Below are 26,375 nucleotides of genomic sequence, written 5' to 3' on the forward strand. Positions count from 1 at the left end.
ACATTTTACGTCAGATAAAAACTTTGTTCGCAAGATTCAGATAATTATTTAATAAAAGCTAGATATTTTAAATGAGAATAAGAAAGAAAAGTATTTTTTGTGCCCCCAACTCGTTAATGAGGAACAAATCCTCATTTCATCCTATGATAACAGCATTTTCACCATTTCAGCCAGTGTGAGTGGAGAACAGCCAAGTCTCCTCCCTGATAAACCTCCACATGTACCACCGAAAACAGTTAAATTACAGGGAGTGCAGAATTATTAGGCAAATGAGTATTTTGTCCACATCATCCTCTTCATGCATGTTGTCTTACTCCAAGCTGTATAGGCTCGAAAGCCTACTACCAATTAAGCATATTAGGTGATGTGCATCTCTGTAATGAGAAGGGGTGTGGTCTAATGACATCAACACCCTATATCAGGTGTGCATAATTATTAGGCAACGTCCTTTCCTTTGGCAAAATGGGTCAAAGAAGGACTTGACAGGCTCAGAAAAGTCAAAAATAGTGAGATATCTTGCAGAGGGATGCAGCAGTCTCAAAATTGCAAAGCTTCTGAAGCGTGATCATCGAGCAATCAAGCGTTTCATTCAAAATAGTCAACAGGGTCGCAAGAAGCGTGTGGAAAAACCAAGGCGCAAAATAACTGCCCATGAACTGAGAAAAGTCAAGCGTGCAGCTGCCAAGATGCCACTTGCCACCAGTTTGGCCATATTTCAGAGCTGCAACATCACTGGAGTGCCCAAGAGCACAAGGTGTGCAATACTCAGAGACATGGCCAAGGTAAGAAAGGCTGAAAGACGACCACCACTGAACAAGACACACAAGCTGAAACGTCAAGACTGGGCCAAGAAATATCTCAAGACTGGTTTTTCTAAGGTTTTATGGACTGATGAAATGAGAGTGAGTCTTGATGGGCCAGATGGATGGGCCCGTGGCTGGATTGGTAAAGGGCAGTGAGCTCCAGTCCGACTCAGACGCCAGCAAGGTGGAGGTGGAGTACTGGTTTGGGCTGGTATCATCAAAGATGAGCTTGTGGGGCCTTTTCGGGTTGAGGATGGAGTCAAGCTCAACTCCCAGTCCTACTGCCAGTTTCTGGAAGACACCTTCTTCAAGCAGTGGCATAGCTGGACTGGCCATCGGGCATACCGGGCATTTGCCCGGTGGGCCGCTGGCGATTTTTTGTTTTTATGGGCCGATGGATTTTTTTTTTTTTTTTAGGAAGGGTATATATAATGAAAGGTGTTGGATTGGCCAATTGGTCATGATCGACTCTGGGCTGGACCAATTACAACCGAGGAGGCTGGATGCACCCTCCCCCTTGTTTAGCAATCACGTGATTTTCGCGCATTGCATGCCGGGAACTCGTGGCATAACAATCCAAGTACTGCATCAAATGCAAGCATTTGCAGCACCGCAAAACGTTCATTCTCCGGTTCCAATACCTTCTTGTTTTTTCTTTGCCGCACAAAAAAGGAATGTACAAAACGAAGGAGAACAATGCCGGTCCGTACAAAAACATACTCGACGAAAAGTCAAAGAAAAGATACGAGGAAAAAATCAAAGGAGTGAAAGGGTCAGACCCTTACGAGCACACAGAGTGGACAAAATACATTAGCGTGCTGCCCAACTTTCACCACGCTCATATTTATAATTATACGCTTCTTGGAGTGAGTGCACACACTCATGAAGTTTAGTAACTTCAGGTCACTGCAACAAGCCCAGGACCAGTTTACCGACGGATGGGTACAGGACCTTGAAACGCACCGTGTAGAACGAAAGACCATCGTACGAACAAAGGTAAGTTTACCAGTCTCACAAATCGTCTTCATAAATACACATTCGTTAACAGTTTATTAATATAACCTTTGAGCTCAACGGTAATTAATTAGTAGTGGAAATAATTTCTGGTAGCATCACAGAAATGTAGCAGTGACAATAATACTGTATGCTGTAATCGCACTGGACAATTAGTGATACAAAACAACTGTTTTATCCTGTGAATAAAAGAATATGTTTTTGTCAGTGTACCATGGTAATAACAGAAGCGAAACGCAATATTGTGTCAGGACAATTCACTATTTATGCACAATAAATAAAGGAGCATAGCGCGACAATTTCTGTTCAGCGCCAGACTTGCTTGTAACCTATATCACCAATTATGTTAAGAAAAATGACGTATTAACTACTACAAAACTCTGACCTTTGTGGGAATGGAGCAGACTAACATGTGAGCTGGAGTGTTCTGAGACGTTATATTTGGTATATCCAGACCATCAGCTCTTACTTCAGAAACATGGCTTAAAAAATTTATCTTCAACGACGTAATCCGATAAAAAAAAAAAGGATCTCTTTACCCGTCGGCTTTCCGTGGCTGTCATGCGACCGGCTATTGCAGTTAATAATACAACAGCTTCTTGCCATTTTTTTATTGCTGTGTAACTGAGCTCAATTGAAAGCCTGCGTGCGCTAGCACCTCTTGCCACAAGTTCCCAGAATCCTTTGCGGTTTTACCCCTGAATGACGTCACATTTTCAATTTTTATCCTGGTCGGCCGGTCTCTAGTCAAAATGCCCGGGCCGATTTTTTGTCCCAGTCCAGCCTTGAGCAGTGGTACAGGAAGAAGTCTGCATCCTTGAAGAAAAACATGATTTTCATGCAGGACAATGCTCCATCACACGCGTCCAAGTACTTCACAGCGTGGCTGGCAAGAAAGGGTATAAAAGAAGAAAAACTAATGACATGGCCACCTTGTTCACCTGATCTGAACCCCATTGAGAACCTGTGGTCCATCATCAAATGTGAGATTTACAAGGAGGGAAAACAGTACACCTCTCTGAACAGTGTCTGGGAGGCTGTGGTTGCTGCTGCACGCAATGTTGATGGTGAACAGATCAAAACACCGACAGAATCCATGGATGGCAGGCTTTTGAGTGTCCTTGCAAAGAAAGGTGGCTATATTGGTCGCTGATTTGTTTTTGAATGTCAGAAATGTATATTTGTGAATGTGGAGATGTTATATTGCTTTCACTGGTAAAAATAAATAATTGAAATGGGTATATATTTGTTTTTTGTTAAGTTGCCTAATAATTGTGCACAGTAATAGTCACCTGCACACACAGATATCCCCCTAAAATAGCTAAAACTAAAAACAAACTAAAAACTACTTCCACGAACATTCAGCTTTGATATTAGTGTGTGAATGTGTGTGTGAATGGGTGGATAACTGGATATGTAAAGCGCTTTGGGGTCCTTAGGGACTAGTAAAGCGCTATATAAATACAGGCCATTTACCATTAATGAGTTTTTTGGGTTCATTGAGAACATGGTTGTTGTTCAATAATAAAATTGTTCCTCAAAAATACAACTTGCCTAATAATTCTGCACTCCCTGTAGTTTGAATATGAAATCAGGGCTCAAACTTCTTGTTCTGAGACCATTTCTTTATTTTTCACACCAAACTGTTTAATAAGACAAACTTTACACAGAGTTCATCAAATATAACTAACGCTTTAACATTATCAGGATTTCATAATGCAAACTTCAAATCAACAAGAAAACAGCTGCAGAACATGTGGATCAAAATGATTTCATTAAAACAACATGTGGACTTCAACGATACAGTAAATACACTAAAGTGAAAGGAGGAGCCAAAAATAGATGTTTAATAGAATTTGAATTATTTAAAGGGTCCTTATGTGTGCTGCCGTTTTTAACGTTTAACATTTCTTTGAAATGAATACATTTAAAAAAAAAGAAGTTAATTTTGGAAAAACTAAGAAAGTTCAAATGAAAGAAATTGATATATATATCCATATCAGTAATTTTGATCGCCCTGCATGTAGTGACAGTGACAGAGAAGCTGCATGTATAGATGTACATATCTATACATGCAGCTTCCTAAATGTAACATTAAGGATTATTCACTGCAGGTCCAGAAATCAGAGCTACCTCATCAGATCCAAATGTGACATCAGCTGACACTCTTTACAGGAGATTCCATCTGAACTCTGTGGAGCCTGATCTCAAGGTTTTTAAGTCCAACCCTGAAGCCAGAAGAGGATCTTTCTCTCTCTTCAGATTCATTGTGATCCAGTGATTTCAGTCCTACATGATCAGGCTGATGTTTGCACAGAGCAGATAATGTAGTTAATGTTTTTGCACATTGGTAACAGTGAAACAGTTTATTTACAGCGTGGAATCGTTTGTGTTTGGAGTATGAACTGAGATTCCTGAAGCTCTTGTCACACTGGTCAGAGCTGAAGTTCGCTTCCATGTGTGTACAATCATGTTTGTTACGATGACCTGATTGTGAGAAGTTTTTGTCACAGTGTCTGCACTTGTATGGTGTCTCTCCTGTGTGGATTTGCTCATTCTTGTTCGTTAAGCTCACGTGCAGTGGTGAAGGATGACCCACACTAGTCACAGATGTGCTTTTTAACCCCACTGTGGAAGAGTTCATGTATTTTTAATGTACTTGGTGTGTGGAAGCCTCTCCCACATTCTTTGCAGTAGTTCATTTTGTCTCCAGTGTGTCTACGTTGATGCGGTTTAAGGTCCCGTTGATGATTGGAGGTTTTTCCACAAAGGTCACAGAGAAACGTTTTCCCACCACCACAGTGACGACAGGGTTGAGAACTGGATCCATCTGTGTTGCTCTGCTTCTAAACAATGACAGCGTAAGTGATCTCTGCCAATGTCCAACTACGTTTTACTGTTTGCATTATAACACTCAGCTTACCAAGCGAAAATGACTCTTCATTTTTCCAAACTGTTCATTCAGTATAACTCCATAAGTTTACTGATTAGACTTGTTCCAAACAATCAGGTTAAAATTACAAGATAAAAAAATCAATACATCCTCACAGTAACTGCACTTGTAGAGTTAATTTCTGGTGTGGATCTGTTGGTGTTTTTTTCAGGTGATGTGGAACTTTAAAAGTCTTCTCACACAGTTCACTTTTGTAAGGTCTCTCCTCAGAGTGGCTAAACATGTGTCGTTGTAACTGTGCATCTGTTGTAAACAGTTTCCCACACTGATCACAGCAGGAAACATAATTTCCAGTGTAAATCCGTAGGTGAATATTTCGGTACTGTTTGTCACTGAACCTTTTTCCACAAAAATCGCAGCTGTACACCTTAATTCCAGGGTGGGTAACTAGATGCTTCTGTAAGTTTCGACTTTGAGCAAAAGCTTTACAACACAAGTCACAGTAGTGTGCTTAAACTACACTGTGGATGAGTTGGTGTTTTTTTAAGCCTCCAGCCAGGGTAAAAGACTTTCCACACAACTCACAGCTGTACGCTTTAACTCCACTGTGGATGAGTTGGTGTCTTTTTAAGTCTCCAGCCTGAGTAAAAGATTTTCCACACAAGTCACAGCTGTAAGGTTTAAATCCACTGTGGATGAGTTGGTGTGTTTTTAAGCCTCCAGCCTGAGTAAAAGATTTTCCACACAAGTCACAGCTGTAAGGTTTAAATCCACTGTGAATGAGTTTGTGTGTTTTTAAGTTTTCTGCCAGGGTAAACCACTTTCCACACAAGTCACAGCTGTAAGGTTTAACTCCACTGTGGATGATTCTGTGTGTTTTTAAGTTTCCAGCCAAGGTAAAAGACTTTCCACACAAGTCACAGCTGTAAGGTTTAACTCCACTGTGGATGAGTTGGTGTCTTTTTAAGTCTCCAGCCCGGGTAAAAGACTTTCCACACAAGTCACAGCTGTAAGATTTAACTCCACTGTGGATGAGTTGGTGTCTTTTTAAGTTTTCTGCTTGGGTAAAACACTTTCCACACAAGTCACAGCTGTAAGGTTTAAATCCACTGTGAATGAGTTGGTGTTTTTTTAAGGCTCCAGCCTGCACAAACGACTTTCCACACAAGTCACAGCTGTAAGGTTTAAATCCACTGTGAATGAGTTTGTGTGTTTTTAAGTTTTCTGCCAGGGTAAACCACTTTCCACACAAGTCACAGCTGTAAGGTTTAACTCCACTGTGGATGATTCTGTGTGTTTTTAAGTTTCCAGCCCAGGTAAAAGACTTTCCACACAAGTCACAGCTGTAAGGTTTAACTCCACTGTGGATGAGTTGGTGTCTTTTTAAGTCTCCAGCCCGGGCAAAAGACTTTCCACACAAGTCACAGCTGTAAGGTTTAAATCCACTGTGAATGAGTTGGTGTGTTTTTAAGTTTTCTGCTTGGGTAAAACACTTTCCACACAAGTCACAGCTGTAAGGTTTAAATCCACTGTGAATGAGTTGGTGTTTTTTTAAGGCTCCAGCCTGCACAAACGACTTTCCACACAAGTCACAGCTGTAAGGTTTAACTCCACTGTGGATGAGTTTGTGTCTTTTTAAGCCTCCAGCCAGGGTAAAAGACTTTCCACACAACTCACAGCTGTACGTTTTCTCTCCCTTTCTTCTGTGAGGTTTGTCAGCCTCCTGAGAGTGCTGACTTCTTGCTCCATGTTGGTCCTGCAGTGACAGAGGCAGTGAGTGAAATGCAGTCGTGGAACAAACTGAAACTCCCTCCGTCAGTGGAATCAAACATGTCAACAAACACATTGCTGGTGTGTTACCACCACCTTCTGGTGATAGTATCACATTACAATGATGTGACACAAAGAGAGGTATAATTAAAATGACATTAGGAAATATTGATCAGCAGAGAAAATCTTTTATTTCAAAAAATTTTTTTGAGTTCAACTGATGATATTGTTGTTTCAATGTGTGTAGATAAAATATGATCTTTGTATTTTCTTGTGACTTCTGTGGTTTCTGATTTTGAATGTAGATTCTGTATATACAGGGAGTGCAGAATTATTAGGCAAATGAGTATTTTGTCCACATCATCCTCTTCATGCATGTTGTCTTACTCCAAGCTGTATAGGCTCGAAAGCCTACTACCAATTAAGCATATTAGGTGATGTGCATCTCTGTAATGAGAAGGGGTGTGGTCTAATGACATCAACACCCTATATCAGGTGTGCATAATTATTAGGCAACGTCCTTTCCTTTGGCAAAATGGGTCAAAAGGAGGACTTGACAGGCTCAGAAAAGTCAAAAATAGTGAGATATCTTGCAGAGGGATGCAGCAGTCTCAAAATTGCAAAGCTTCTGAAGCGTGATCATCGAGCAATCAAGCGTTTCATTCAAAATAGTCAACAGGGTCGCAAGAAGCGTGTGGAAAAACCAAGGCGCAAAATAACTGCCCATGAACTGAGAAAAGTCAAGCGTGCAGCCGCCAAGATGCCACTTGCCACCAGTTTGGCCATATTTCAGAGCTGCAACATCACTGGAGTGCCCAAAAGCACAAGGTGTGCAATACTCAGAGACATGGCCAAGGTAAGAAAGGCTGAAAGACGACCACCACTGAACAAGACACACAAGCTGAAACGTCAAGACTGGGCCAAGAAATATCTCAAGACTGGTTTTTCTAAGGTTTTATGGACTGATGAAATGAGAGTGAGTCTTGATGGGCCAGATGGATGGGCCGTGGCTGGATTGGTAAAGGGCAGAGAGCTCCAGTCCGACTCAGACGCCAGCAAGGTGGAGGTGGAGTACTGGTTTGGGCTGGTATCATCAAAGATGAGCTTGTGGGGCCTTTTCGGGTTGAGGATGGAGTCAAGCTCAACTCCCAGTCCTACTGCCAGTTTCTGGAAGACACCTTCTTCAAGCAGTGGCACAGGAAGAAGTCTGCATCCTTCAAGAAAAACATGATCTTCATGCAGGACAATGCTCCATCACACGCGTCCAAGTACTTCACAGCGTGGCTGGCAAGAAAGGGTATAAAAGAAGAAAAACTAATGACATGGCCTCCTTGTTCACCTGATCTGAACTCCAATGAGAACCTGTGGTCCATCATCAAATGTGAGATTTACAAGGAGGGAAAACGGTACACCTCTCTGAACAGTGTCTGGGAGGCTGTGGTTGCTGCTGCACGCAATGTTGATGGTGAACAGATCAAAACACTGACAGAATCCATGGATGGCAGGCTTTTGAGTGTCCTTGCAAAGAAAGGTGGCTATGTTGGTCGCTGATTTGTTTTTGTTTTGTTTTTGAATGTCAGAAATGTATATTTGTGAATGTGGAGATGTTATATTGCTTTTACTGGTAAAAAATAAATAATTGAAATGGGTATATATTTGTTTTTTGTTAAGTTGCCTAATAATTATGCACAGTAATAGTCACCTGCACACACAGATATCCCCCTAAAATAGCTAAAACTAAAAGCAAACTAAAAACTACTTCCAAAAACATTCAGGTTTGATATTAATGTGTTTTTTGGGTTCATTGAGAACATGGTTGTTGTTCAATAGTAAAATTATTCCTCAAAAATACAACTTGCCTAATAATTCTGCACTCCCTGTATGGATGAGCCCAGGATAGAAAAGATAAAGCTGCTGTTAACGGGTTTTTAAAAACCAAGCAGCTGAACACACAGTTTCAATAACAGTGTTGTGTTGTCTGTGATGTTTTTCTCACCTTTTGTGTTGAAGACATTTTTTCCTCTGTAGTGGCTGAGCTGAGTCCAAATGGCTGAAATTGTTTCTCTGCTGTTCCAGACTCTTCTGCTCCTGTTACTCCTGTTGTAAAAAAAAAAAAAAGTATCGATCGATATCGATATTGAACCGTTTGATACAGTGCTTTCGGTTCGGTACGCATATGTATCAAACAATACAAAATTTTAATTTATTTTATCAACTTTTCTTCTGATGATGCTGTCTGTGTTGAGAGCTCAGTGGATCTGCATTCGACTACTCCGCCTAGGCTCCACTGTCGAGCGCAGATCCACTGAGCGCAGCACAAGCTAGCAAGACAGTAGCTAAGCTGGTTGCAACATGGCAAATTGAACCTCCCCCACCCTCATTCAGATCTGGACTTTGGAACTATTTTGGTCTTCATGTGAAGTATGTACGGTGGCCCCTAGAGACAAAGCACGTACAAACTCCAAAACACACGCAAACTCCAAAACACTTGCAAACCCCAAAACACAACGGAAGTGCTCCAGGACGCTAGGGGCAGTGTTGAGCTTTTGTTACCTAGTAACTACACAAGCCAGGAAGTACCAATGACCGGATTTGGGGTCTGCAGCCTTAAAGGCCGCATTTTAAGGCCGATTACGTCACAGCGACACGACAAAGGCTGTCCCAATTCAAAGGCTGCTCGAAATGCAGCCCTAAAATGCGTCCTTAATTTCCCTGAATTTTAAGGATGGGTCGGTGTAGCCTTCATGGCCCAACATATCCCAGACTTCATAGCGCGGCAGTGGTGTGGATAATTTTGCCGGGAAAAAAAAACGGCGAAAGCGGAGCGGATGAAGAGTAAACTTTCAGAAGTAAGTACTGAATATTATGTCACTTATTTATGCGCAAATGTTTTTATAATGAAGAACATTAAAACATCACTGTTGGCCACATGTCGGGAAAGTTATGTGACATTAGCGATGTTTGTACTAACTTGGTTTTAAAGCCTTTACTTCAAAATATACGCCGTTCAATAGTTGACTTTAATCTTACAGAGAATGTGATGATTTTGTGGATAATTAAAGTCAGTCATATATCCACAAACACAACAAGCTGAAAGTCAGTGATCCTGCTCGGTTTGCAGTCCTGAATATCACGGCACAAGCAGGATCCACTGCACTGTTAATGTGCAAATTCCCTGCTGACTCGGCCTCAGGATGTGTAGAGGCAAGAATCAATCATATATATACATATACATACATATATATATACACATACATACATATACATATATACATACATACACACATATATATATATATACATATACACACATACATACATATACAGCAAGCTGTCCATACCTGAGGCCTTGGAAACTGCCAAGCAAAGACTCACAGCCTTGGCCAGCCGCTTGAGGAGGTACACCAGAGAGATAGAAGGCAGGAGAATAAACCAGCTGTTCTCCACAGAACCAGCAAAGGTGTACTCTCAGTGGCAAGGGAACAATAAGAGAACAGCACCACCAAGGCTGGAGACGGAGCAATACTGGAAGAGCATATGGGAGAAGGATGCAACCCATAACGGCAATGCTCAGTGGCTAGTGGATCTGAGGGCAGACCACAGCGACCTCCCTGAACAGGGTCCAGTAACCATCACAGTGGCAGATATCCAAGAAAGGGTCTCCAGTATGAAGAGTTGGACAGCACCAGGGCCCGACATGGTTCACGCCTACTGGCTGAAGAAGCTGACTGCACTCCACGAGCGTCTGGCAGCACAAATGAACCAGCTGCTAGTTAACGAGAGACACCCGGAATGGCTAACCGAAGGTCGGACGGTCCTGATCCCCAAGGACCCCAAGAAGGGAGCGGTCCCCTCCAACTACCGACCAATAACCTGCCTCAGTACTACATGGAAGCTCCTGTCAGGCATCATATCGGCTAAGATGAACAGGCACATGGGTCAATACATGAGCGGGACACAGAAAGGAATTGGCAAGAATACCAGAGGTGCAAAACACCAGCTACTGGTAGACAGAACAATCAGCCGAGACTGCAAGACCAGACTGACCAACCTGTGCACTGCCTGGATTGATTACAAGAAGGCCTATGACTCAATGCCCCACAGCTGGATACTGGAATGCCTAGAATTGTACAAGATCAATGGGACCCTAAGAGCCTTCATCAGGAACTCAATGGGGATGTGGCGTACAACACTAGAGGCCAACTCCAAGCCCATAGCACAAGTTACCATCAAGTGCGGGATCTACCAAGGAGATGCTCTGTCCCCACTGCTGTTCTGCATAGGCCTGAACCCCCTCAGTGAGATCATTAACAAGACTGGCTACGGATACCGACTACGGAACGGAGCAGTTGTCAGCCACCTCCTGTACATGGATGACATCAAGCTGTATGCCAAGAGTGAACGAGACATCGATTCACTGATCCACACTACCAGGCTATACAGCAATGACATTGGAATGTCGTTCGGACTGGAGAAGTGTAGTCGGATGGTAACAAAGAGAGGGAAGGTAGTCAGAACTGAGGGGATTGAACTACAAGAAGGCAACATTGCAGACATAGAGGACAGTTACAAGTACCTGGGGATCCCGCAGGCAAATGGGAACCATGAAGAGGCCGCTAGAAAGGCTGCAACCACCAAGTACCTGCAGAGGGTCAGGCAAGTCCTGAGGAGTCAGCTGAATGGTAAGAACAAGATCCGGGCCATCAACACATACGCCCTGCCCGTGATCAGGTACCCTGCTGGGGTAATAGGCTGGCCAAAGGAGGAGATAGAAGCCACTGACATAAAGACAAGAAAGCTCCTGACCATGCATGGAGGGTTTCACCCCAAGTCCAGCACCCTGAGGCTGTACGCTAAGCGGAAGGAAGGGGGCCGGGGACTGGTGAGTGTCAGCACCACAGTCCAGGATGAGACAAGGAACATCCAAGAATACATTGGGAAGATGGCCCCAACTGACCGAGTGCTCAGTGAATACCTCAGGCAGCAGAAACCCAAGAAAGAGGAGGGAGACGAGGAACCATCATGGAAGGACAGGCCCCTGCACGGTATGTACCACCGGCAGATAGAGGAGGTGGCTGATATCCAGAAATCCTACCAGTGGCTGGACAAAGCTGGACTGAAAGACAGCACAGAGGCACTAATCATGGCAGCACAAGAACAAGCTCTGAGTACAAGATCCATAGAGGCTGGGGTCTATCACACCAGGCAAGACCCCAGGTGCAGGCTGTGTAAAGATGCCCCAGAGACAATCCAGCACATAACAGCAGGGTGCAAGATGCTAGCAGGCAAGGCATACATGGAACGCCATAACCAAGTGGCCGGCATAGTGTACAGGAACATCTGTGCCGAGTATAACCTAGAAGTCCCGAGGTCAAAATGGGAGATGCCCCCAAGGGTGGTGGAGAATGACCGAGCTAAGATCCTGTGGGACTTCCAGATACAGACGGACAAAATGGTGGTGGCTAACCAACCGGACATAGTGGTGGTAGACAAACAGAAGAAGACGGCCGTAGTGATCGATGTAGCGGTTCCGAATGACAGCAATATCAGGAAGAAGGAACACGAGAAGCTGGAGAAATACCAAGGGCTCAGAGAAGAGCTCGAGAGGATGTGGAGGGTGAAGGTAACGGTGGTCCCCGTGGTAATCGGAGCACTAGGTGCGGTGACTCCCAAGCTAGGCGAGTGGCTCCAGCAGATCCCGGGAATAACATCGGAGATCTCTGTCCAGAAGAGCGCAGTCCTGGGAACAGCTAAGATACTGCGCAGGACCCTCAAGCTCCCAGGCCTCTGGTAGAGGACCCGAGCTTGAAGGATAAACCGCCCGCAGGGGCGTGCTGGGTGTTTTATATATACACACACACACACACACACACACACACACACACACATATATATATATATATATATATATATATATATATATATATATATATATATATATATATATATATATATATATATATATATATATATATATATATATATATATATATATATGTGTGTGTGTGTGTGTGTGTGTGTGTGTGTGTGTGTGTGTGTGTGTGTGTGTATATATATATATTTTTTTTTTTTTAGGGCTGCCACAAACGATTATTTTGATAGTCGACTAGTCACCGATTATTTTTGCGATTAGTCGACTAATCAGATCATCATCCATTGTACGTAAAACGGACAGCTTATTGCACCAGCAGCATCTGCTCATATATAACTATCATTAGATTACAGCTTTAAGTGTTTAAGGTATGTGCTAACTAAAAATAAAGACAAGATGGTAGTTTATTAAATTTTAATGAAATGTGCAGATTGTTTCAGTGGAGTTTAATAAACTCAGACGATTTACTCAGGAACAAATAAAATACTGAAAAATGCCAAACAATAACATTTTTAAGTTATCTAAGTGACTTATATATGTTTAACCTGAGTAGCGAAAGACGGCGGTGGGTTTGAAAACAATCTGCCGGGAGTCCGGTGTTCTCACGGCTCTAGTTAGCCTTGCCCCCGGCTAGCTATCGAGCTAGTGGGTAACAGACGTCTCCGAAAACGTCGGAGCGCTTTTGAAAATATGTGGTGTCTTGATAAACTGAGAAGATATTTGAGGTTTACACAGCTACATTCTCGCCTGAAAACACGTTAAACGTTTATTTTGTGACCCAGAAAGAATAATAAGAGTAATATTAAAACTAACTAGCTGCCGCCATTGTTGGAAACTGAGCTGGGCTGTGCTATGAATTCTGGGACACAGCTTCTTCTTCGGGGTTTAACGGCAGCTCATCCTTGTACATGCAGTGCTGCCATCTTCTGTTTCAGTCCGTTATTACACTCTTAAATCCTACTAATTATTCCTGCGTCTTTTGGGATCTTACAAAGCTTCAAACGACGCGTCGACTATTAAATCAGTCGTCGACGATTTTGATAGTCGACGTAATCATGACTAGTCGACTAATCGTGGCAGCCCTAATTTTATTTTTTTATATATATATATATATATATATATATATATATATATATACACACACACACACACACACACACACACACACACACACACACACACACACACACACACACACATACATACAGTGGGGCAAAAAAGTATTTAGTCAGCCACCGATTGTGCAAGTTCCCCCACTTAAAATGATGACAGAGGTCAGTAATTTGCACCAGAGGTACACGTCAACTGTGAGAGACAAAATGTGAAAAAAAATCCATGAATTCACATGGTAGGATTTGTAAAGAATTTATCCGTAAATCAGGGTGGCAAATAAGTATTTGGTCAATAACAAAAATACAACTCAATACTTTGTAACATAGCGTTTGTTGGCAATAACAGAGGTCAAACGTTTACTATAGGTCTTTACCAGGTTTGCACACACAGTAGCTGGTATTTTGGCCCATTCCTCCATGCAGATCTTCTCGAGAGCAGTGATGTTTTGGGGCTGTTGCCGAGCAACACGGACTTTCAACTCCCGCCACAGATTTTCTATGGGGTTGAGGTCTGGAGACTGGCTAGGCCACTCCAGGACTTTCAAATGCTTCTTACGGAGCCACTCCTTTGTTGCCCGGGCGGTGTGTTTCGGATCATTGTCATGTTGGAAGACCCAGCCTCGTTTCATCTTCAAAGTTCTCACTGATGGAAGGAGGTTTTGGCTCAAAATCTCACGATACATGGCCCCATTCATTCTGTCCTTAACACGGATCAGTCGTCCTGTCCCCTTGGCAGAAAAACAGCCCCATAGCATGATGTTTCCACCCCCATGCTTCACAGTAGGTATGGTGTTCTTGGGATGCAACTCTGTATTCTTCGTCCTCCCAACACGACGAGTTGAGTTTATACCAAAAAGTTCTACTTTGGTTTCATCTGACCACATGACATTCTCCCAATCCTCTGCTGTATCATCCATGTGCTCTCTGGCAAACTTCAGACGGGCCTGGACATGCACTGGCTTCAGCAGCGGAACACGTCTGGCACTGCGGGATTTGATTCCCTGCCGTTGTAGTGTGTTACTGATGGTGACCTTTGTTACTTTGGTCCCAGCTCTCTGCAGGTCATTCACCAGGTCCCCCGTGTGGTTCTGGGATCTTTGCTCACCGTTCTCATGATCATTTTGACCCCACGGGATGAGATCTTGCGTGGAGCCCCAGATCGTGGGAGATTATCAGTGGTCTTGTATGTCTTCCATTTTCTGATGATTGCTCCCACAGTTGATTTTTTCACACCAAGCTGCTTGCCTATTGTAGATTCACTCTTCCCAGTCTGGTGCAGGTCTACAATCCTGTTCCTGGTGTCCTTCGAGAGCTCTTTGGTCTTGGCCATGGCGGAGTTTGGAGTCTGACTGTTTGAGGCTGTGGACAGGTGTCTTTTATACAGATGATGAGTTCGAACAGGTGCCATTCATACAGGTAACGAGTGGGGGACAGAAAAGCGTCTTACAGAAGACGTTACAGGTCTGTGGGAGCCAGAGATTTTCCATGTTTGAGGTGACCAAATACTTATTTGCCACCCTGATTTACGAATAAATTCTTTACAAATCCTACCATGTGAATTCATGGATTTTTTTTTCACATTCTGTCTCTCACAGTTGAAGTGTACCTCTGGTGCAAATTACTGACCTCTGTCATCATTTTAAGTGGGGGAACTTGCACAATCGGTGGCTGACTAAATACTTTTTTGCCCCACTGTATATTCTACAGTTAATGTTAGCTATGTTATATTGCTGCCTCTGTTTGGTGGTGTTGAGCCAAACGGACTTTAACGTGTGTTTGAACGAGCTGACGGTTCACTCGTTAAGCTGAAAGAAAGATGCTTTAATCACAGGAGTCACACATGTGTCCACTGTACCATCTGGGAACTCTTCTTGTTTCGTAATAACACAAACACTAAATCCTCCTTCTCTGGTGCTGTTTTGTAGCAGTGTATACACCTGAGACTGTCACCTGTCTGTCCTGCACTCTCTCTCTCTCTGTTTCTTTCTCTCCGATTGTGGAATAAAAGTATGAACATGTATTTATAAGTTACACTTGTGTTTGAATCCTGCAGCTTATCACACATTTGATTTCCATGCGTGACAACTGCAAGTGTCCAGAGTGAGGACAGACTGAGGGACCCACTGCTGCACATCATGTGTGAGGCTTTGCACCCCTGATGATCCACCAGGACAAACTCAGCAGTGTGTGAGGAAGAGGAGGAGGAAGAGCCAGCAGCAGCTGACAGATGGAGAGAATAGACAGACTGTTTCCTGTTTGTGAAGGATTGCTAGGAAAGTTTAACATAACTGTCTGTCCTAAATCAGTCTTATTAGGTAATGTTCAAATAATGTTATCATCCCAGTGTTTTCAGTGTGGGAGAAAGTACTCAGGGCCTTCAAGTTACACACTATGAAAGGCAGCAACAAGTTTAATATTCAGAAACCTAAAGTATGTATCAGCAGCAGAATGGAGCTAAAAATAAATGTTTGTTTCAGTTCTATGAAGCTTTGAGTATTTTGGATTAGTAGCACTGCTGTGTTTGTTGCATCATATTGCTGTAATTGTTTATATGCTTTATATATTCTGAGCTAAGTTGATCTATAGTGTTACATCATATTCTATAAGGATGTTATGTGTTTGTTTACTTTCTGCCCAGTTTGACCCATTTAGCAGAAGTCAGCCTGTTTAAGGCTCTGATATCTGTTCTGTATGACTTGCAGTGTGTTCACACCGAACGCGATGGACGCGAATAGAGCGTCAGGTTTACATGTAAAGTCAATGGAAAGGCGCGATGACACGCGATTGCGGGTCCCGCGAAAATGCCAAAACGCGTGAAACTCGCGTCAGTGTAGCGCGTCTGGCGCGTTTGACGCGCGAGTAAAACCACGCGCGTGAGTTTTTGTGTTGCATTTTGTGCATACGCGCGTTTGCAAGTGTTTTGGAGTTTGCAAGTGCTTTGTCTCTAGGGGCCACCGTAAGTATGACCCTTAAGGTAAGCGCGTCATGGACAAAAGTAAAACAGTATGTTGGATGTGCCACGCAATGCTCAATTACATGGGTGGGAACTATTGTGTTAGCGCAGTTAGCCCCACGGTAGCTCGTTAACGGAGATTTGCAGTGTTGTGGCGTTAACGTCATTTCAATGAGATTAACGCTGACAGCACTAGTGGGAACACAATGAATATGACTGCACATTTACACCGACATCATCCTAGTGCAAAGACAAGTGGAAGCAGACAAAAACAACAAGCACGCATGCTACAAACTTTACCCGAGTCATTAGCACATGATTCTCCTTATGGGGACCTGATATGTTTAATATGCTGCTGAGAGTATAGCCCAGAAGAAGCGTATAGTATAGCTTTTATTTAGGAAAGAGACATTTCTCTGTAATAAACTCTCTTTTCCAAAGATGAGTGATTTCTCGATCAGATAGATTTATTTTTTTATTACTTTGTTGTTTCGGCAACATTAAATTTAAAAACTGTACTTTTGAGTTAAAATATATATTTATAATTTTAATAAATGACAAATTAAAAAGGCATGAACATTTTTTTCTATCGAAAAAATATCGAACCGAATTGTGAATTTTGTGTATCGTTGCACCCCTAAAATATATATTTTTTTCTTTTTTTGAAGCTTTGTAAAAGCCCGAAAGACGCAGAGATACGTAGTAGGGTTAAAGAGCGTAATAACTGACTGAAACGGAAGACGGCAGCACTGCATGTACATGCATGTACAAGCCGCTGATAAACACCAAAGAAGAAGAAACAGTGTCCGGCATTGTATCTGGTTTCTGGTACAGATCGGGTAGTGGCAGGGCCACATCCTTCAGAGATTTAAGAAAGAATTTAGACAGTTTTTAACTCAGTAATGCTGCAGTGTTCGTTTGACTTTGGGACCTGAAGTGACGGAGTTTAGGACCCAGATTACTCCCAGATTTAAGAGCGCCTTAGTCCAACAAATATGGCAATAACGAGGGCCCGCTTGCTTTTTCTACAAAAAAAATGTGCTTTGTTGTGTATCTGACGGACAAACACCAAACCAGCTCCACATTACTGAAGTGGAACCATTTTTACAAACTAATTCTGGTTCATCTGTTTCACTCAACGATCCGCTTTCTCCCTTCTCATTCTCTGTTGCCGCCATGCTTTTTCGGCCATGTGCGTATGAAAACAAAGGCACTGCGCATGCGTGTTTTACCCATATTCTATCGCAATAGTCCATTTTCTTATCGTTGCCTAACATTGTACCGGTATTACCGTGAACGGTATAATATGGCCCAGCCCTAGTGGCAAGCATGCAGGCTTGCCACTAGGGCAGGGCCGGCCCGTGGCATAGGCCGTATAGGCAAATGCTAAGGGCGCCGTCCATCAGGGGGCGCCACGCCAGTGCCACAAATGTTGAAAAAAAAAAAAATTGGTACTATTATTTCTAAATACAAAAAAATAATCCCACGTTAATTAAAATGTAAAGTAAAGCTTATTTAATAGAAATATTATTTGTTTTTGTTTTTTTGTTTTTTTTGTCCCGTTTGGATCTATAGCCATCAGAATTGTTGTCTTAAGGCCAAGAAAGATGCCAAGCGGATTTATTTTACCAAGTGGAACATCATGGCCTTGCCATATTGGTCCATTTGATTGACCTTAAAATAAATTCATAATTATAATAATTTTCAGTTGCTACAAACGGGACAGACATGACTGTGGGATAGGACAGGGAGAAAGAATGAAAGAAAGAGAGGGAGAGAAAGAAAACCAAAGGGGAGAAGAGACGGTGAGAAGGGGGGGAAGAGAGAAAAAAAAACAAACAAAAAAAACAAAACACCTGGGTCACCTGTATGGAGAAAAAAAAAACAGAAGAGAAAGCAAACAACAAGGAGCAACATAATAAGAAAAAAAAAAAAGCACCATCACAATAAACTAGCTAGTAGTAGATATCAGTAGATACTAAATAATAAACGATATTGTGCAGCACGCAAGATAGACAGCGCACAATGTGCTTTGGGGCAGCAGCCAAGAAAGCTGTAGTCCGCGTCTGTGAATACCCATGTGTACACCTGTGTGCATACCTGTGTGGGTCAGCATGCTTGTATTCCAAAGGTTTCTCCATGTAATGATCTGCTACGGAGTGTGGGGAGCCACAGCCCTGTCCTCTATGGTATGAAACCGGTATGGAGGAGATCAAAACTCCAGACATCCAGAGGCCCCCAGAACACAAGAGACCAAGGAAGACCCACAGAGGGGCAGCCGCGCCACTGTCCCAGAAAGAGCTGAGGAGAGTCCCAGATGAGGGCTCATTCAGCAGCCGCGGAGCAGAAGCCAGGGGGAGTTGCAGTGACGCGCCCGTGAGCTCCGCCGGCAGCCAGCTGTGCCTGAGTGACCGAGCCCCAGGCCGAGAGGCCGGGGGCACCCCACCTCCGAAGTGGCCCGAGCGAGCCCCAATAAGCGGCCGCCAAGGAGTGAGCCGGTGTGTACCCGGACGCCCACCCCCAGACACAAAGAACCACCAACGCACCGACACCTGAGGGAGTCCGCCACCGGCAGGGGAAGTTGTGGTGGGTGGAGATAGGCCTCCAAACCTTGGAGGGCCTGAGATGTCCCCAGAGAGGTGGCGACTGATACCCAACCTGACATATAGACACAGACATACAGGCACACACAGACACAAACATCCATTCCCACCTTCATGCTCTCATATGCACTTACTCCACACTCAACCGACGTGGAGACAGACATAAAGAGACGCTGTACACACGATCACACTCCCCAAGCGTACTCTACGAACCGGGTCTAGGTACCCTTGCCCCTGGAGGGGGGGATTGCACCCAGACCCAGGTGGTGTTACCCTTTTCCCTGCGGTGGGGAGAGGCAGACCGCCCCGACTCCGCAGCAGCAGGGAGGCCCCACACCCCAGACCGCAGTCGGACGGCCAACTCCTCCTAGCCCCCCCGCTCTAGCAGGCCGCAGAGAACGGGGGTGAGAGAAGACTCCAAACCTCCCTCCACCCGCTCATTGTAGTGTTGATGCATGTGTGTTCTAAGGTGCAATTAAAACCCAGGAGGGCATGGAGCTATTTGTTACAACATTACACCCCCCCCCCCCCCCCGCCCCCTCCCCGCACGGTGCGCCCCCTCCCTTCCCGTATCATGGTTCCTTTTGGACGTCACCACATCAAAAAATCAACACAAGATGTCAAAAAGGCCAAAACTGTCAGGTGCCCAGGGAAGAAAAAAAAAGAGAAAAGAAGAGGAGGAGAAACAAGAAAAAGACAGAGGTAGGTAACGTTAGCCTACATGAAATTATTTGTCTGAATGTGATAGTAACCTAAATTTTTAGCATTAAGCTAATGTTACATGATTCGCTAATTGCTAATCAATAAATAGCTAGTTAACTGTTTTAACGTCAGTTAATATTGTGGAGGGGGCTAAATTGTTATGGAAAATAATAATGTAACGTTAAGTAATTACAGTACTCCCACCTTTCCCACCATTCCTCATTTGTATTCATCTTTTAAGCAGGTGTTTTTTGTTTACATTGTTATTGCCTTCTGGTTAGCTAACGTTTACCCTGCAGGTAATAGTCACTTTTCCACCCCTGTATATATTATAGTTGTAAGTCTAGTTGTTAAAGTGCACATCATTAATGTTAATTAAGCAATATCACATAAGAGGGAATGCTGTTTTTTAATATGAGCACTGCTGTGATTCGGTCAAAGATAATCATAACATAACATTCTCATATGATATTATACTGTTACTTTGCATTCTGCTATTCAGCATTTTACTGTAATGATGGTAATAAATTGAATCTAATCTAATTTGCATATCAGTTAACATCATACATATATCTCTTTGGTTTTTCATTTATATTATATCATTTCATTTTATTCCTGGAATCATATGTTTTTATTATTAGACTTTAATACTCAGTGGTGTCACATACTCCTCTCTTCAGATGCACTGTTGAAGTTTCTAAATCCCACCCCTGGGCCATCTACCACATCTACCGCTGCTGCCTCCACTTCAGCAGCACAACCCACCAGTGATGCAGCATCAGCAGCACAACCCAGCCATGATGCAGCAGCATCAAGCGGTCTTCCTGTTGCCTCCACCTCAGCAGCACAACCCACCAGTTTTGCAGCATCAGCAGCACAACCCAGCCATGATGCAGCAGCATCAAGCGGTGTTCCTGTTGCCTCCACCTCAGCAGCACAACCCAGCAGTGATGCAGCAGCATCAAGCGGTCTTCCTGCTGCACCAATAGACCCTGCTGACTGGCCTTCTGCTTTAACTGAAAAGGTACGAACAGAGTTAGTTCACAGAGGTCCATTTGTAATTGATAGTGACTTCACATTCCCGAAACAGAAAGACGGGCGAAGGTGTCAGCATGATTATTTTAACAGACTCTTAATCAATGGGGAAAAGGTGAGAAGAACCTGGCTTATGTATTCGAAAAAAGAGGATAGCTTGCACTGCTTCTGCTGCAAAATGTTTTCCAAGAGAGATTACAAACTGAGTAGGGAAGGTCTGAAGGACTGGAAAAATGCAAGCCACTTGCTCAAGGTCCATGAGTAGGGATGGGTACCGGTGTCCGGTACGGTAGTAACCAGACCGAAAAGCAGCGCACATTTCGGTGCTTTTTTTTCCTGAGCTGTGATACACTTTAGATTCTAGCCAATCATTTTACGTTTCCGAGGATAGTAGGCGGGGCCAGGTACGTACGTTCTTTTAGAGCAGAGCTACAGATTAAAAATGCCCAAGACAAAGCGGTCAAAAGTCTGGCTGTACTTCACAGCAAAATATGCAAACTCAGCAGCCTGCAACAAGTGCTTTAAGCTGATACTGTGATACTGTCAAAGGAGGTAAACAAATCCGATGAAACACCTGGCGATGCATAGCGGGGGTTTTTTAAAGCCGAGAAATGCGCCGTATTTGATAGCTTGCTGCGAGACCTCACACCGTGCACATCTACTACGGGTGGGTTGCCAGTTATCGGACCCGGAGCAATATCCCCCAAAAACCCGAAGAGGACAGTCCTGGCCCCTAGCCCTGCCAGTGTAGCAGAAATGATGACGGATGATGACGGCAGCAGCAGCCGTTCTTCTCTGCGTGAGTAGTTTAATGTTGTTCGTGTGTAATTTACTTTGAGTAGGCTAACCACGTTATTACATTAATGCATGTAAGGTGAACTAGCAAACATCATCATAGCTACATGCGGCTGTCCTCTTGTTTGATGGCAGATACTCCCTTCACCCTTGCCAAAAAGGCTAAAATGACCAAAGAAAAAGTGGAAAACAGCTAAACATGAGAGGTTTTTGGACAAAGTTTGTGTTTTTTCCATTGTTTAAGCACTGCTTCCAGCCAAGAGTGATACCATATATGCCCCATAGCTGCAGAAAAGGCTAACATTGTTATCTTTTTACAAAAAACAGCTGAACATGAGAGGTTTTTGGACCAATTTTGTGTTCTCCATTCTTTAAGCACCGGTTTGAGCACCGTTTAAGCACCGGCACCGTTTCAAAAGTACCGGTTTGGCACCGGTATCGGATAAAACCTAAACGATACCCATCCCTATCCATGAGGATAGCCAGGAGCATAATGCTCACATGGCAACATGGAAGGACTTGGAGGTCTGTTTTGCGAAAGGACTCACAATAGATAAACAAGAGATGGCACTTGCTGAGGCTGAGAGAAAAAGGTGGCGTGAAGTTCTACATCGTTTGGTGGCAATAATTCAGTCCTTAGCTGAAAGAAACATGGCTTTCAGGGGGTCCACAGACACATTAAATAAACCAGACAATGGCAATTTTCTGAAAGAAGTGGAGCTTATGGCCAAATTTGATCCAGTGATGAAGCAGCATGTCAGTAGAGTAGAAAGTGGAGCTGGCAGTCACATACATTATCTGGGAAAAACAATCCAAAATGAACTGATTGACACCATCAGTTCAAGAATAATAAAACGCATTGTGGAAGATATCAAAACATCAAAGTATTTCTCCATCATTTTAGATTGCACACCTGATCCGAGTCATAAGGAACAGCTCTCTGTCATAGTCAGGATAGTGTCACAAGAAGGCATACCACAAGTTAAAGAGCATTTCCTGGGCTTTCTTGTTGCAGAGGAATCAACAGGAGATCATTTGTCAACTCTCATGCTAAAACGGATAGAGGAGCTTAACATTCCTTTTGAAGACTGCAGAGGACAGTCCTATGACAATGGGGCCAACATGAAGGGAAAAAAATAAAGGTGTTCAGGCAAGGTTGCTTCAGCTAAACTCAAGAGCTTTTTTGGTCCCATGTGGTGCCCACACTTTAAATCTGGTAGTAGCTGATGCTGCAAAAAGCTCACCAGATGCCCTTGGCTACTTTGGGCATTTAGCAAAATTATTCAAGCTCTTCTCAGCCTCCACCCATAGGTGGGGTGTTCTCTTGAAACATGTGAAAACCACCTTGAAATCATGGGCTGAGACCAGATGGGAAAGCAGGATAAAAAGCATTGAGGCAGTCAGATATCAGGCTCGGCAAGTCAGAGAGGCTCTTCTGGAGGTGAGGGAAACGGCTACAGACCCTGTGGTCAGAGTTGAAGCCCAGTCTTTGGCTGAGGAGATTGGATCCTATCGTTTTTGCATTTGTACAGCCATCTGGTATGACATTCTCAGCAAGATCCAGTATGTGAGTAAACTCATGCAGTCGCCCTCCATGCAGCTAGATGTGGCTGTCGACTTGCTGAAGAAAACCAAAGATTCCCTCACCAGCTACAGAAACACTGGATTTTCTGATGCACAGACAACGGCAAAGGAGATGTGTGAAGAAATGAATGTGGAGGCTGAACTCAAACAAAAGCGATTGAGAACCACCAAAAGGCACTTCGGTTATGAGTCTCCAGATGAGCCCATACAAGATGCACTTAAAAAAATGGAAACCACATTTTTTAATGTGGTAGTGGATACAGCCATCTCTTCACTTGATGAGAGATTTCAGAACCTTGGAGAGGTGAATGACAAGTTTGGAGTACTCCTCAATTTCCACAACTTACAAAAAGAAGAGCTGCTACAGCAGTGCCAAACACTGAGTACTACTCTGACCCATGACAGCCAGCCGGACATTAATGGCACAGAACTTGCAATGGAAATGCAGAATTTCCCACCATTGCCATCAAAGAACATGACAAACATGGAACTCTTGACCTTCCTGCATGAGAAGAAGCTGGCAGAAATTTACCCCAACATGTGGGTTGCTCTGAGAATCTTTGCCACTCTTCCTGTTACAGTGGCTGCTGCTGAAAGAAGCTTCTCTAAGCTCAAACTCATTAAAACCTACCTGAGATATACTATGATGCAAGAATGTCTCAGTGGACTTTCCATCATAAGCATAAATCATGTGGTCTCAAATCAGTTGTCATATGATGATGTTGTAGATGACTTTGCTGCAAGAAAGACTAGGAGAGTAAGGCTGTAGCAGGTCATGTGAGGTTGATGAGGGGGTGGTGTACAGTAATTTGTAAGTCATTCTAGTTAATGCAGTATTAAAAAGCACAACTAGAGAACTCTGTAGGATCCCCTTTTTTGTAATATAGTTGTTAAAGTCATACTGGTTTATTTAATATCTTGTTTTGTGCAGTGCCTTATTTATATTGTATTTTTGATTTATTTTATCCAACTTGTTGACACGTTTTATTGTGTTTATGTATGTAAAATTTATTGTATTTCATATATTCATTTTTTGTATTCATTTATTTATTCATATATTTTTTTATCTTGTTAATTATTCTGATTGTGAATTTGCTTTCTTTAAGTAAAAAAAAAAAGGTCAAAGACAAAGCTAATCGGTTTCTTGTGAGTACATACACTACACTGCCGATGTAGGGGGGCGCCACCTAAAATCTTGCCTAGGGCGCCAGATTGGTTAGGGCCGGGCCTGCACTAGGGCAAACTATGGCATGCAGGCTTTCACATTTCACACCATTCGAAGACAAATATAACGTCGCAGAACACTCCAGCTCACATGTTAGTCTGCTCCAAGCATTCCCACAAAGGTCAGTGTTTTGTAGTAGTTAATATGTCATTTTTCATAACATAATTGTCCACTAAAGGCTGATTGCCCTCCCCCAGGCTTGTACCCGTGGCTTCATGTCCTGGGGTGGGGGTTGGTTGTTCTCCTCCCCTGCACTCCATCCTTTTGTTCATATTCCAAGATTATTTTTGCTATATGTATTCTTACCTCCTAGCAACCGCCATATTATAATATTGCAAGCAATCACAAACTCTACAGTCTCCCTGACGTCAATGTATAGTAAGCAATCTATTATTCTCACCAGAGAAAAACATAAACTAAAACCACATCAAAGTTAGCTCCGTGCTTACCTTTAGATGAGCCCACAAACAAGAGAACTCTGTGATTAAGCTAGAAGCCTTTCCAAACACAGTTAACAGATCCAGCTACAATCCAAGAGACAGCGGTGCAGATATCGATTGAAAAGTAGGTAGTTGTATATGATCCTGTAGGTTTACTACTTTACTCCCGTTTCACGAAAAAGCAGCTCTCTCTGCTCGAGTCCTCTCCAGCGCATACACTTTGCTCCGCCCCCTTTACCCAGATCTGCAGCGATTTGTTGCTGTGCGGTCACGTGACTCAGCTGCACAACGTAATCACGTGGTGTGTTATTTCAAAATTAGCGCGCTTCGGGATTGACGGCAGGCCGCAATGCATTGTGGGTAGTGATGTGCGATACTGCATATTTTGGTATCGATCTTCTGCTTTTCTTTTCATTCCAATTAAAATTATTACACTCTTGGAAATGATGATAATAATATTTCCACTGTGGGATTTCTATGCATCAGAAGTAACACTTCTACATGCTGTTAATAAATATCACTGTACCTGTCTGTGTAGGTTCTCAGTCATCCAGGTCATCGTAGTCAAAGGAGCTTGCAAAGAAAACCGTCTGGACTTCTTTAAGTTACTTGAAGACGTTTCACCTCTCATCCGAGAAGCTTCTTCAGTTCTAAGGTCAAATGGTGGAGAGTCCCAGATATAAACCTAGTGGGAGTTTCCCCCCACAGAGGGACAAAAGGACCCCCTGATGATCCTCTAATCGCCTGAGCCAAGGTGTGAAACTGGGTGTGGGTCCCAACCAGTCAGAGTTTCGGGTGAGTTCATTGTGAAACCTGGCCCCACCTTATCATGCGAATTCCTGAGATCAGATGGCCCAGGATGTGAGTGGGCGTTAAGGCGTCTGGGAAGGGATCTCAAAACTGGATTATAGATGGCAGAGAGTTGGTGTCGTAAACCCCCGCCTCTGTTCAAAGATGGTCGCTCACAGTGGACATAGATGGCTTCTTTCACTCCTCTTTCAAACCATCTGTCCTCTCTGTCCAAAATGTGAACATTGGCATCTTCGAGGATGGACAGAGATGGACATTTTGGACAGAGAGGACAGATGGTTTTGCATGTTTCCCTACTGTAGGGGTCTCTGCAAGCATACAGAGGGGGTACTCTGAGAGGGTCCAAGATGACAACTTTGGAATTCTACTAGAAACAGTCGATCATATTTGTTGTCAAAGCTGAATTCAGGTTAAACTACGCTAAATTAGCGTTTTTAGCTAACAGCTACAATAAGCATAAAAGTTACCTTACGGCTATCATTAGTTAACATGACGCTTGTTCTTATACATGTAATACATTTATTACCAACTTGAGAGTTCATCCGCTGGTCATTCGACATGACGAATGACTTCTGAAGTCTTAACTCAGCTCAAGACGCTGTAGATTCCCGTCGGTAACACTTTCGGTCCGCTAGTAAAACGTAGTTCTATTAATCTGCGCTTGAACCGGAACCGGATGTAAGTTCCAAAAAACTGAATTTTGGAACTGAAATTGAATTGTAGAACTGAAACTGAATGGTGAGAAGTGAAACTGAAATTATTCG

At 43.3% G+C, this 26,375-nt stretch overlaps 1 protein-coding gene across 3 annotated transcripts; it reads right to left on the reverse strand.

The window, feature by feature from the left end:
* Positions 1 to 5,079: 5,079 nt before the first annotated feature.
* Positions 5,080 to 25,059, reverse strand: LOC146675720 (uncharacterized). 3 transcript variants are annotated; one of them, XM_085400685.1, is made up of 5 exons: positions 24,811 to 25,059; positions 20,650 to 20,738; positions 20,488 to 20,559; positions 8,477 to 8,577; positions 5,080 to 6,579 (listed from the first exon to the last, which is right to left on the reverse strand). In XM_085400685.1, the coding sequence occupies exons 2-5, from the start codon at positions 20,682 to 20,684 to the stop codon at positions 5,222 to 5,224; spliced, it is 1,566 nt and encodes a 521-aa protein (XP_085256811.1). In that variant the 5' UTR covers positions 20,685 to 20,738; positions 24,811 to 25,059; the 3' UTR covers positions 5,080 to 5,221. The 3 variants fall into 3 exon arrangements, with proteins under 3 accessions (XP_085256811.1, XP_085256814.1, XP_085256813.1); XM_085400688.1 differs by having other exon boundaries at positions 5,080 to 6,466; positions 24,811 to 25,057; XM_085400687.1 differs by lacking the exons at positions 20,488 to 20,559; positions 20,650 to 20,738 and having other exon boundaries at positions 5,080 to 6,466; positions 24,811 to 25,056.
* Positions 25,060 to 26,375: the final 1,316 nt, after the last annotated feature.

The sequence above is a fragment of the Rhamphochromis longiceps genome, linkage group LG3 (assembly GCF_057381845.1).
Source record: "Rhamphochromis longiceps isolate RC_006_pf linkage group LG3, R_longiceps_female_GT1.1, whole genome shotgun sequence".
NCBI classification, from domain to species: Eukaryota; Metazoa; Chordata; class Actinopteri; order Cichliformes; family Cichlidae; genus Rhamphochromis; species Rhamphochromis longiceps.

Coding starts and splice junctions, on each gene's coding strand:
- LOC146675720 (XM_085400685.1), bottom strand. CDS start 20,684: ATGCTGCTGCATCACTGCTGGGTTGTGCTGCTGAG. Junction 8,578..20,487: donor CTGCTGATGCTGCATCACTG/GTGGGTTGTGCT, acceptor TTTTTACAACAG/GAGTAACAGGAGCAGAAGAG. Junction 6,580..8,476: donor AAATGTCTTCAACACAAAAG/GTGAGAAAAACA, acceptor TACTATCACCAG/AAGGTGGTGGTAACACACCA.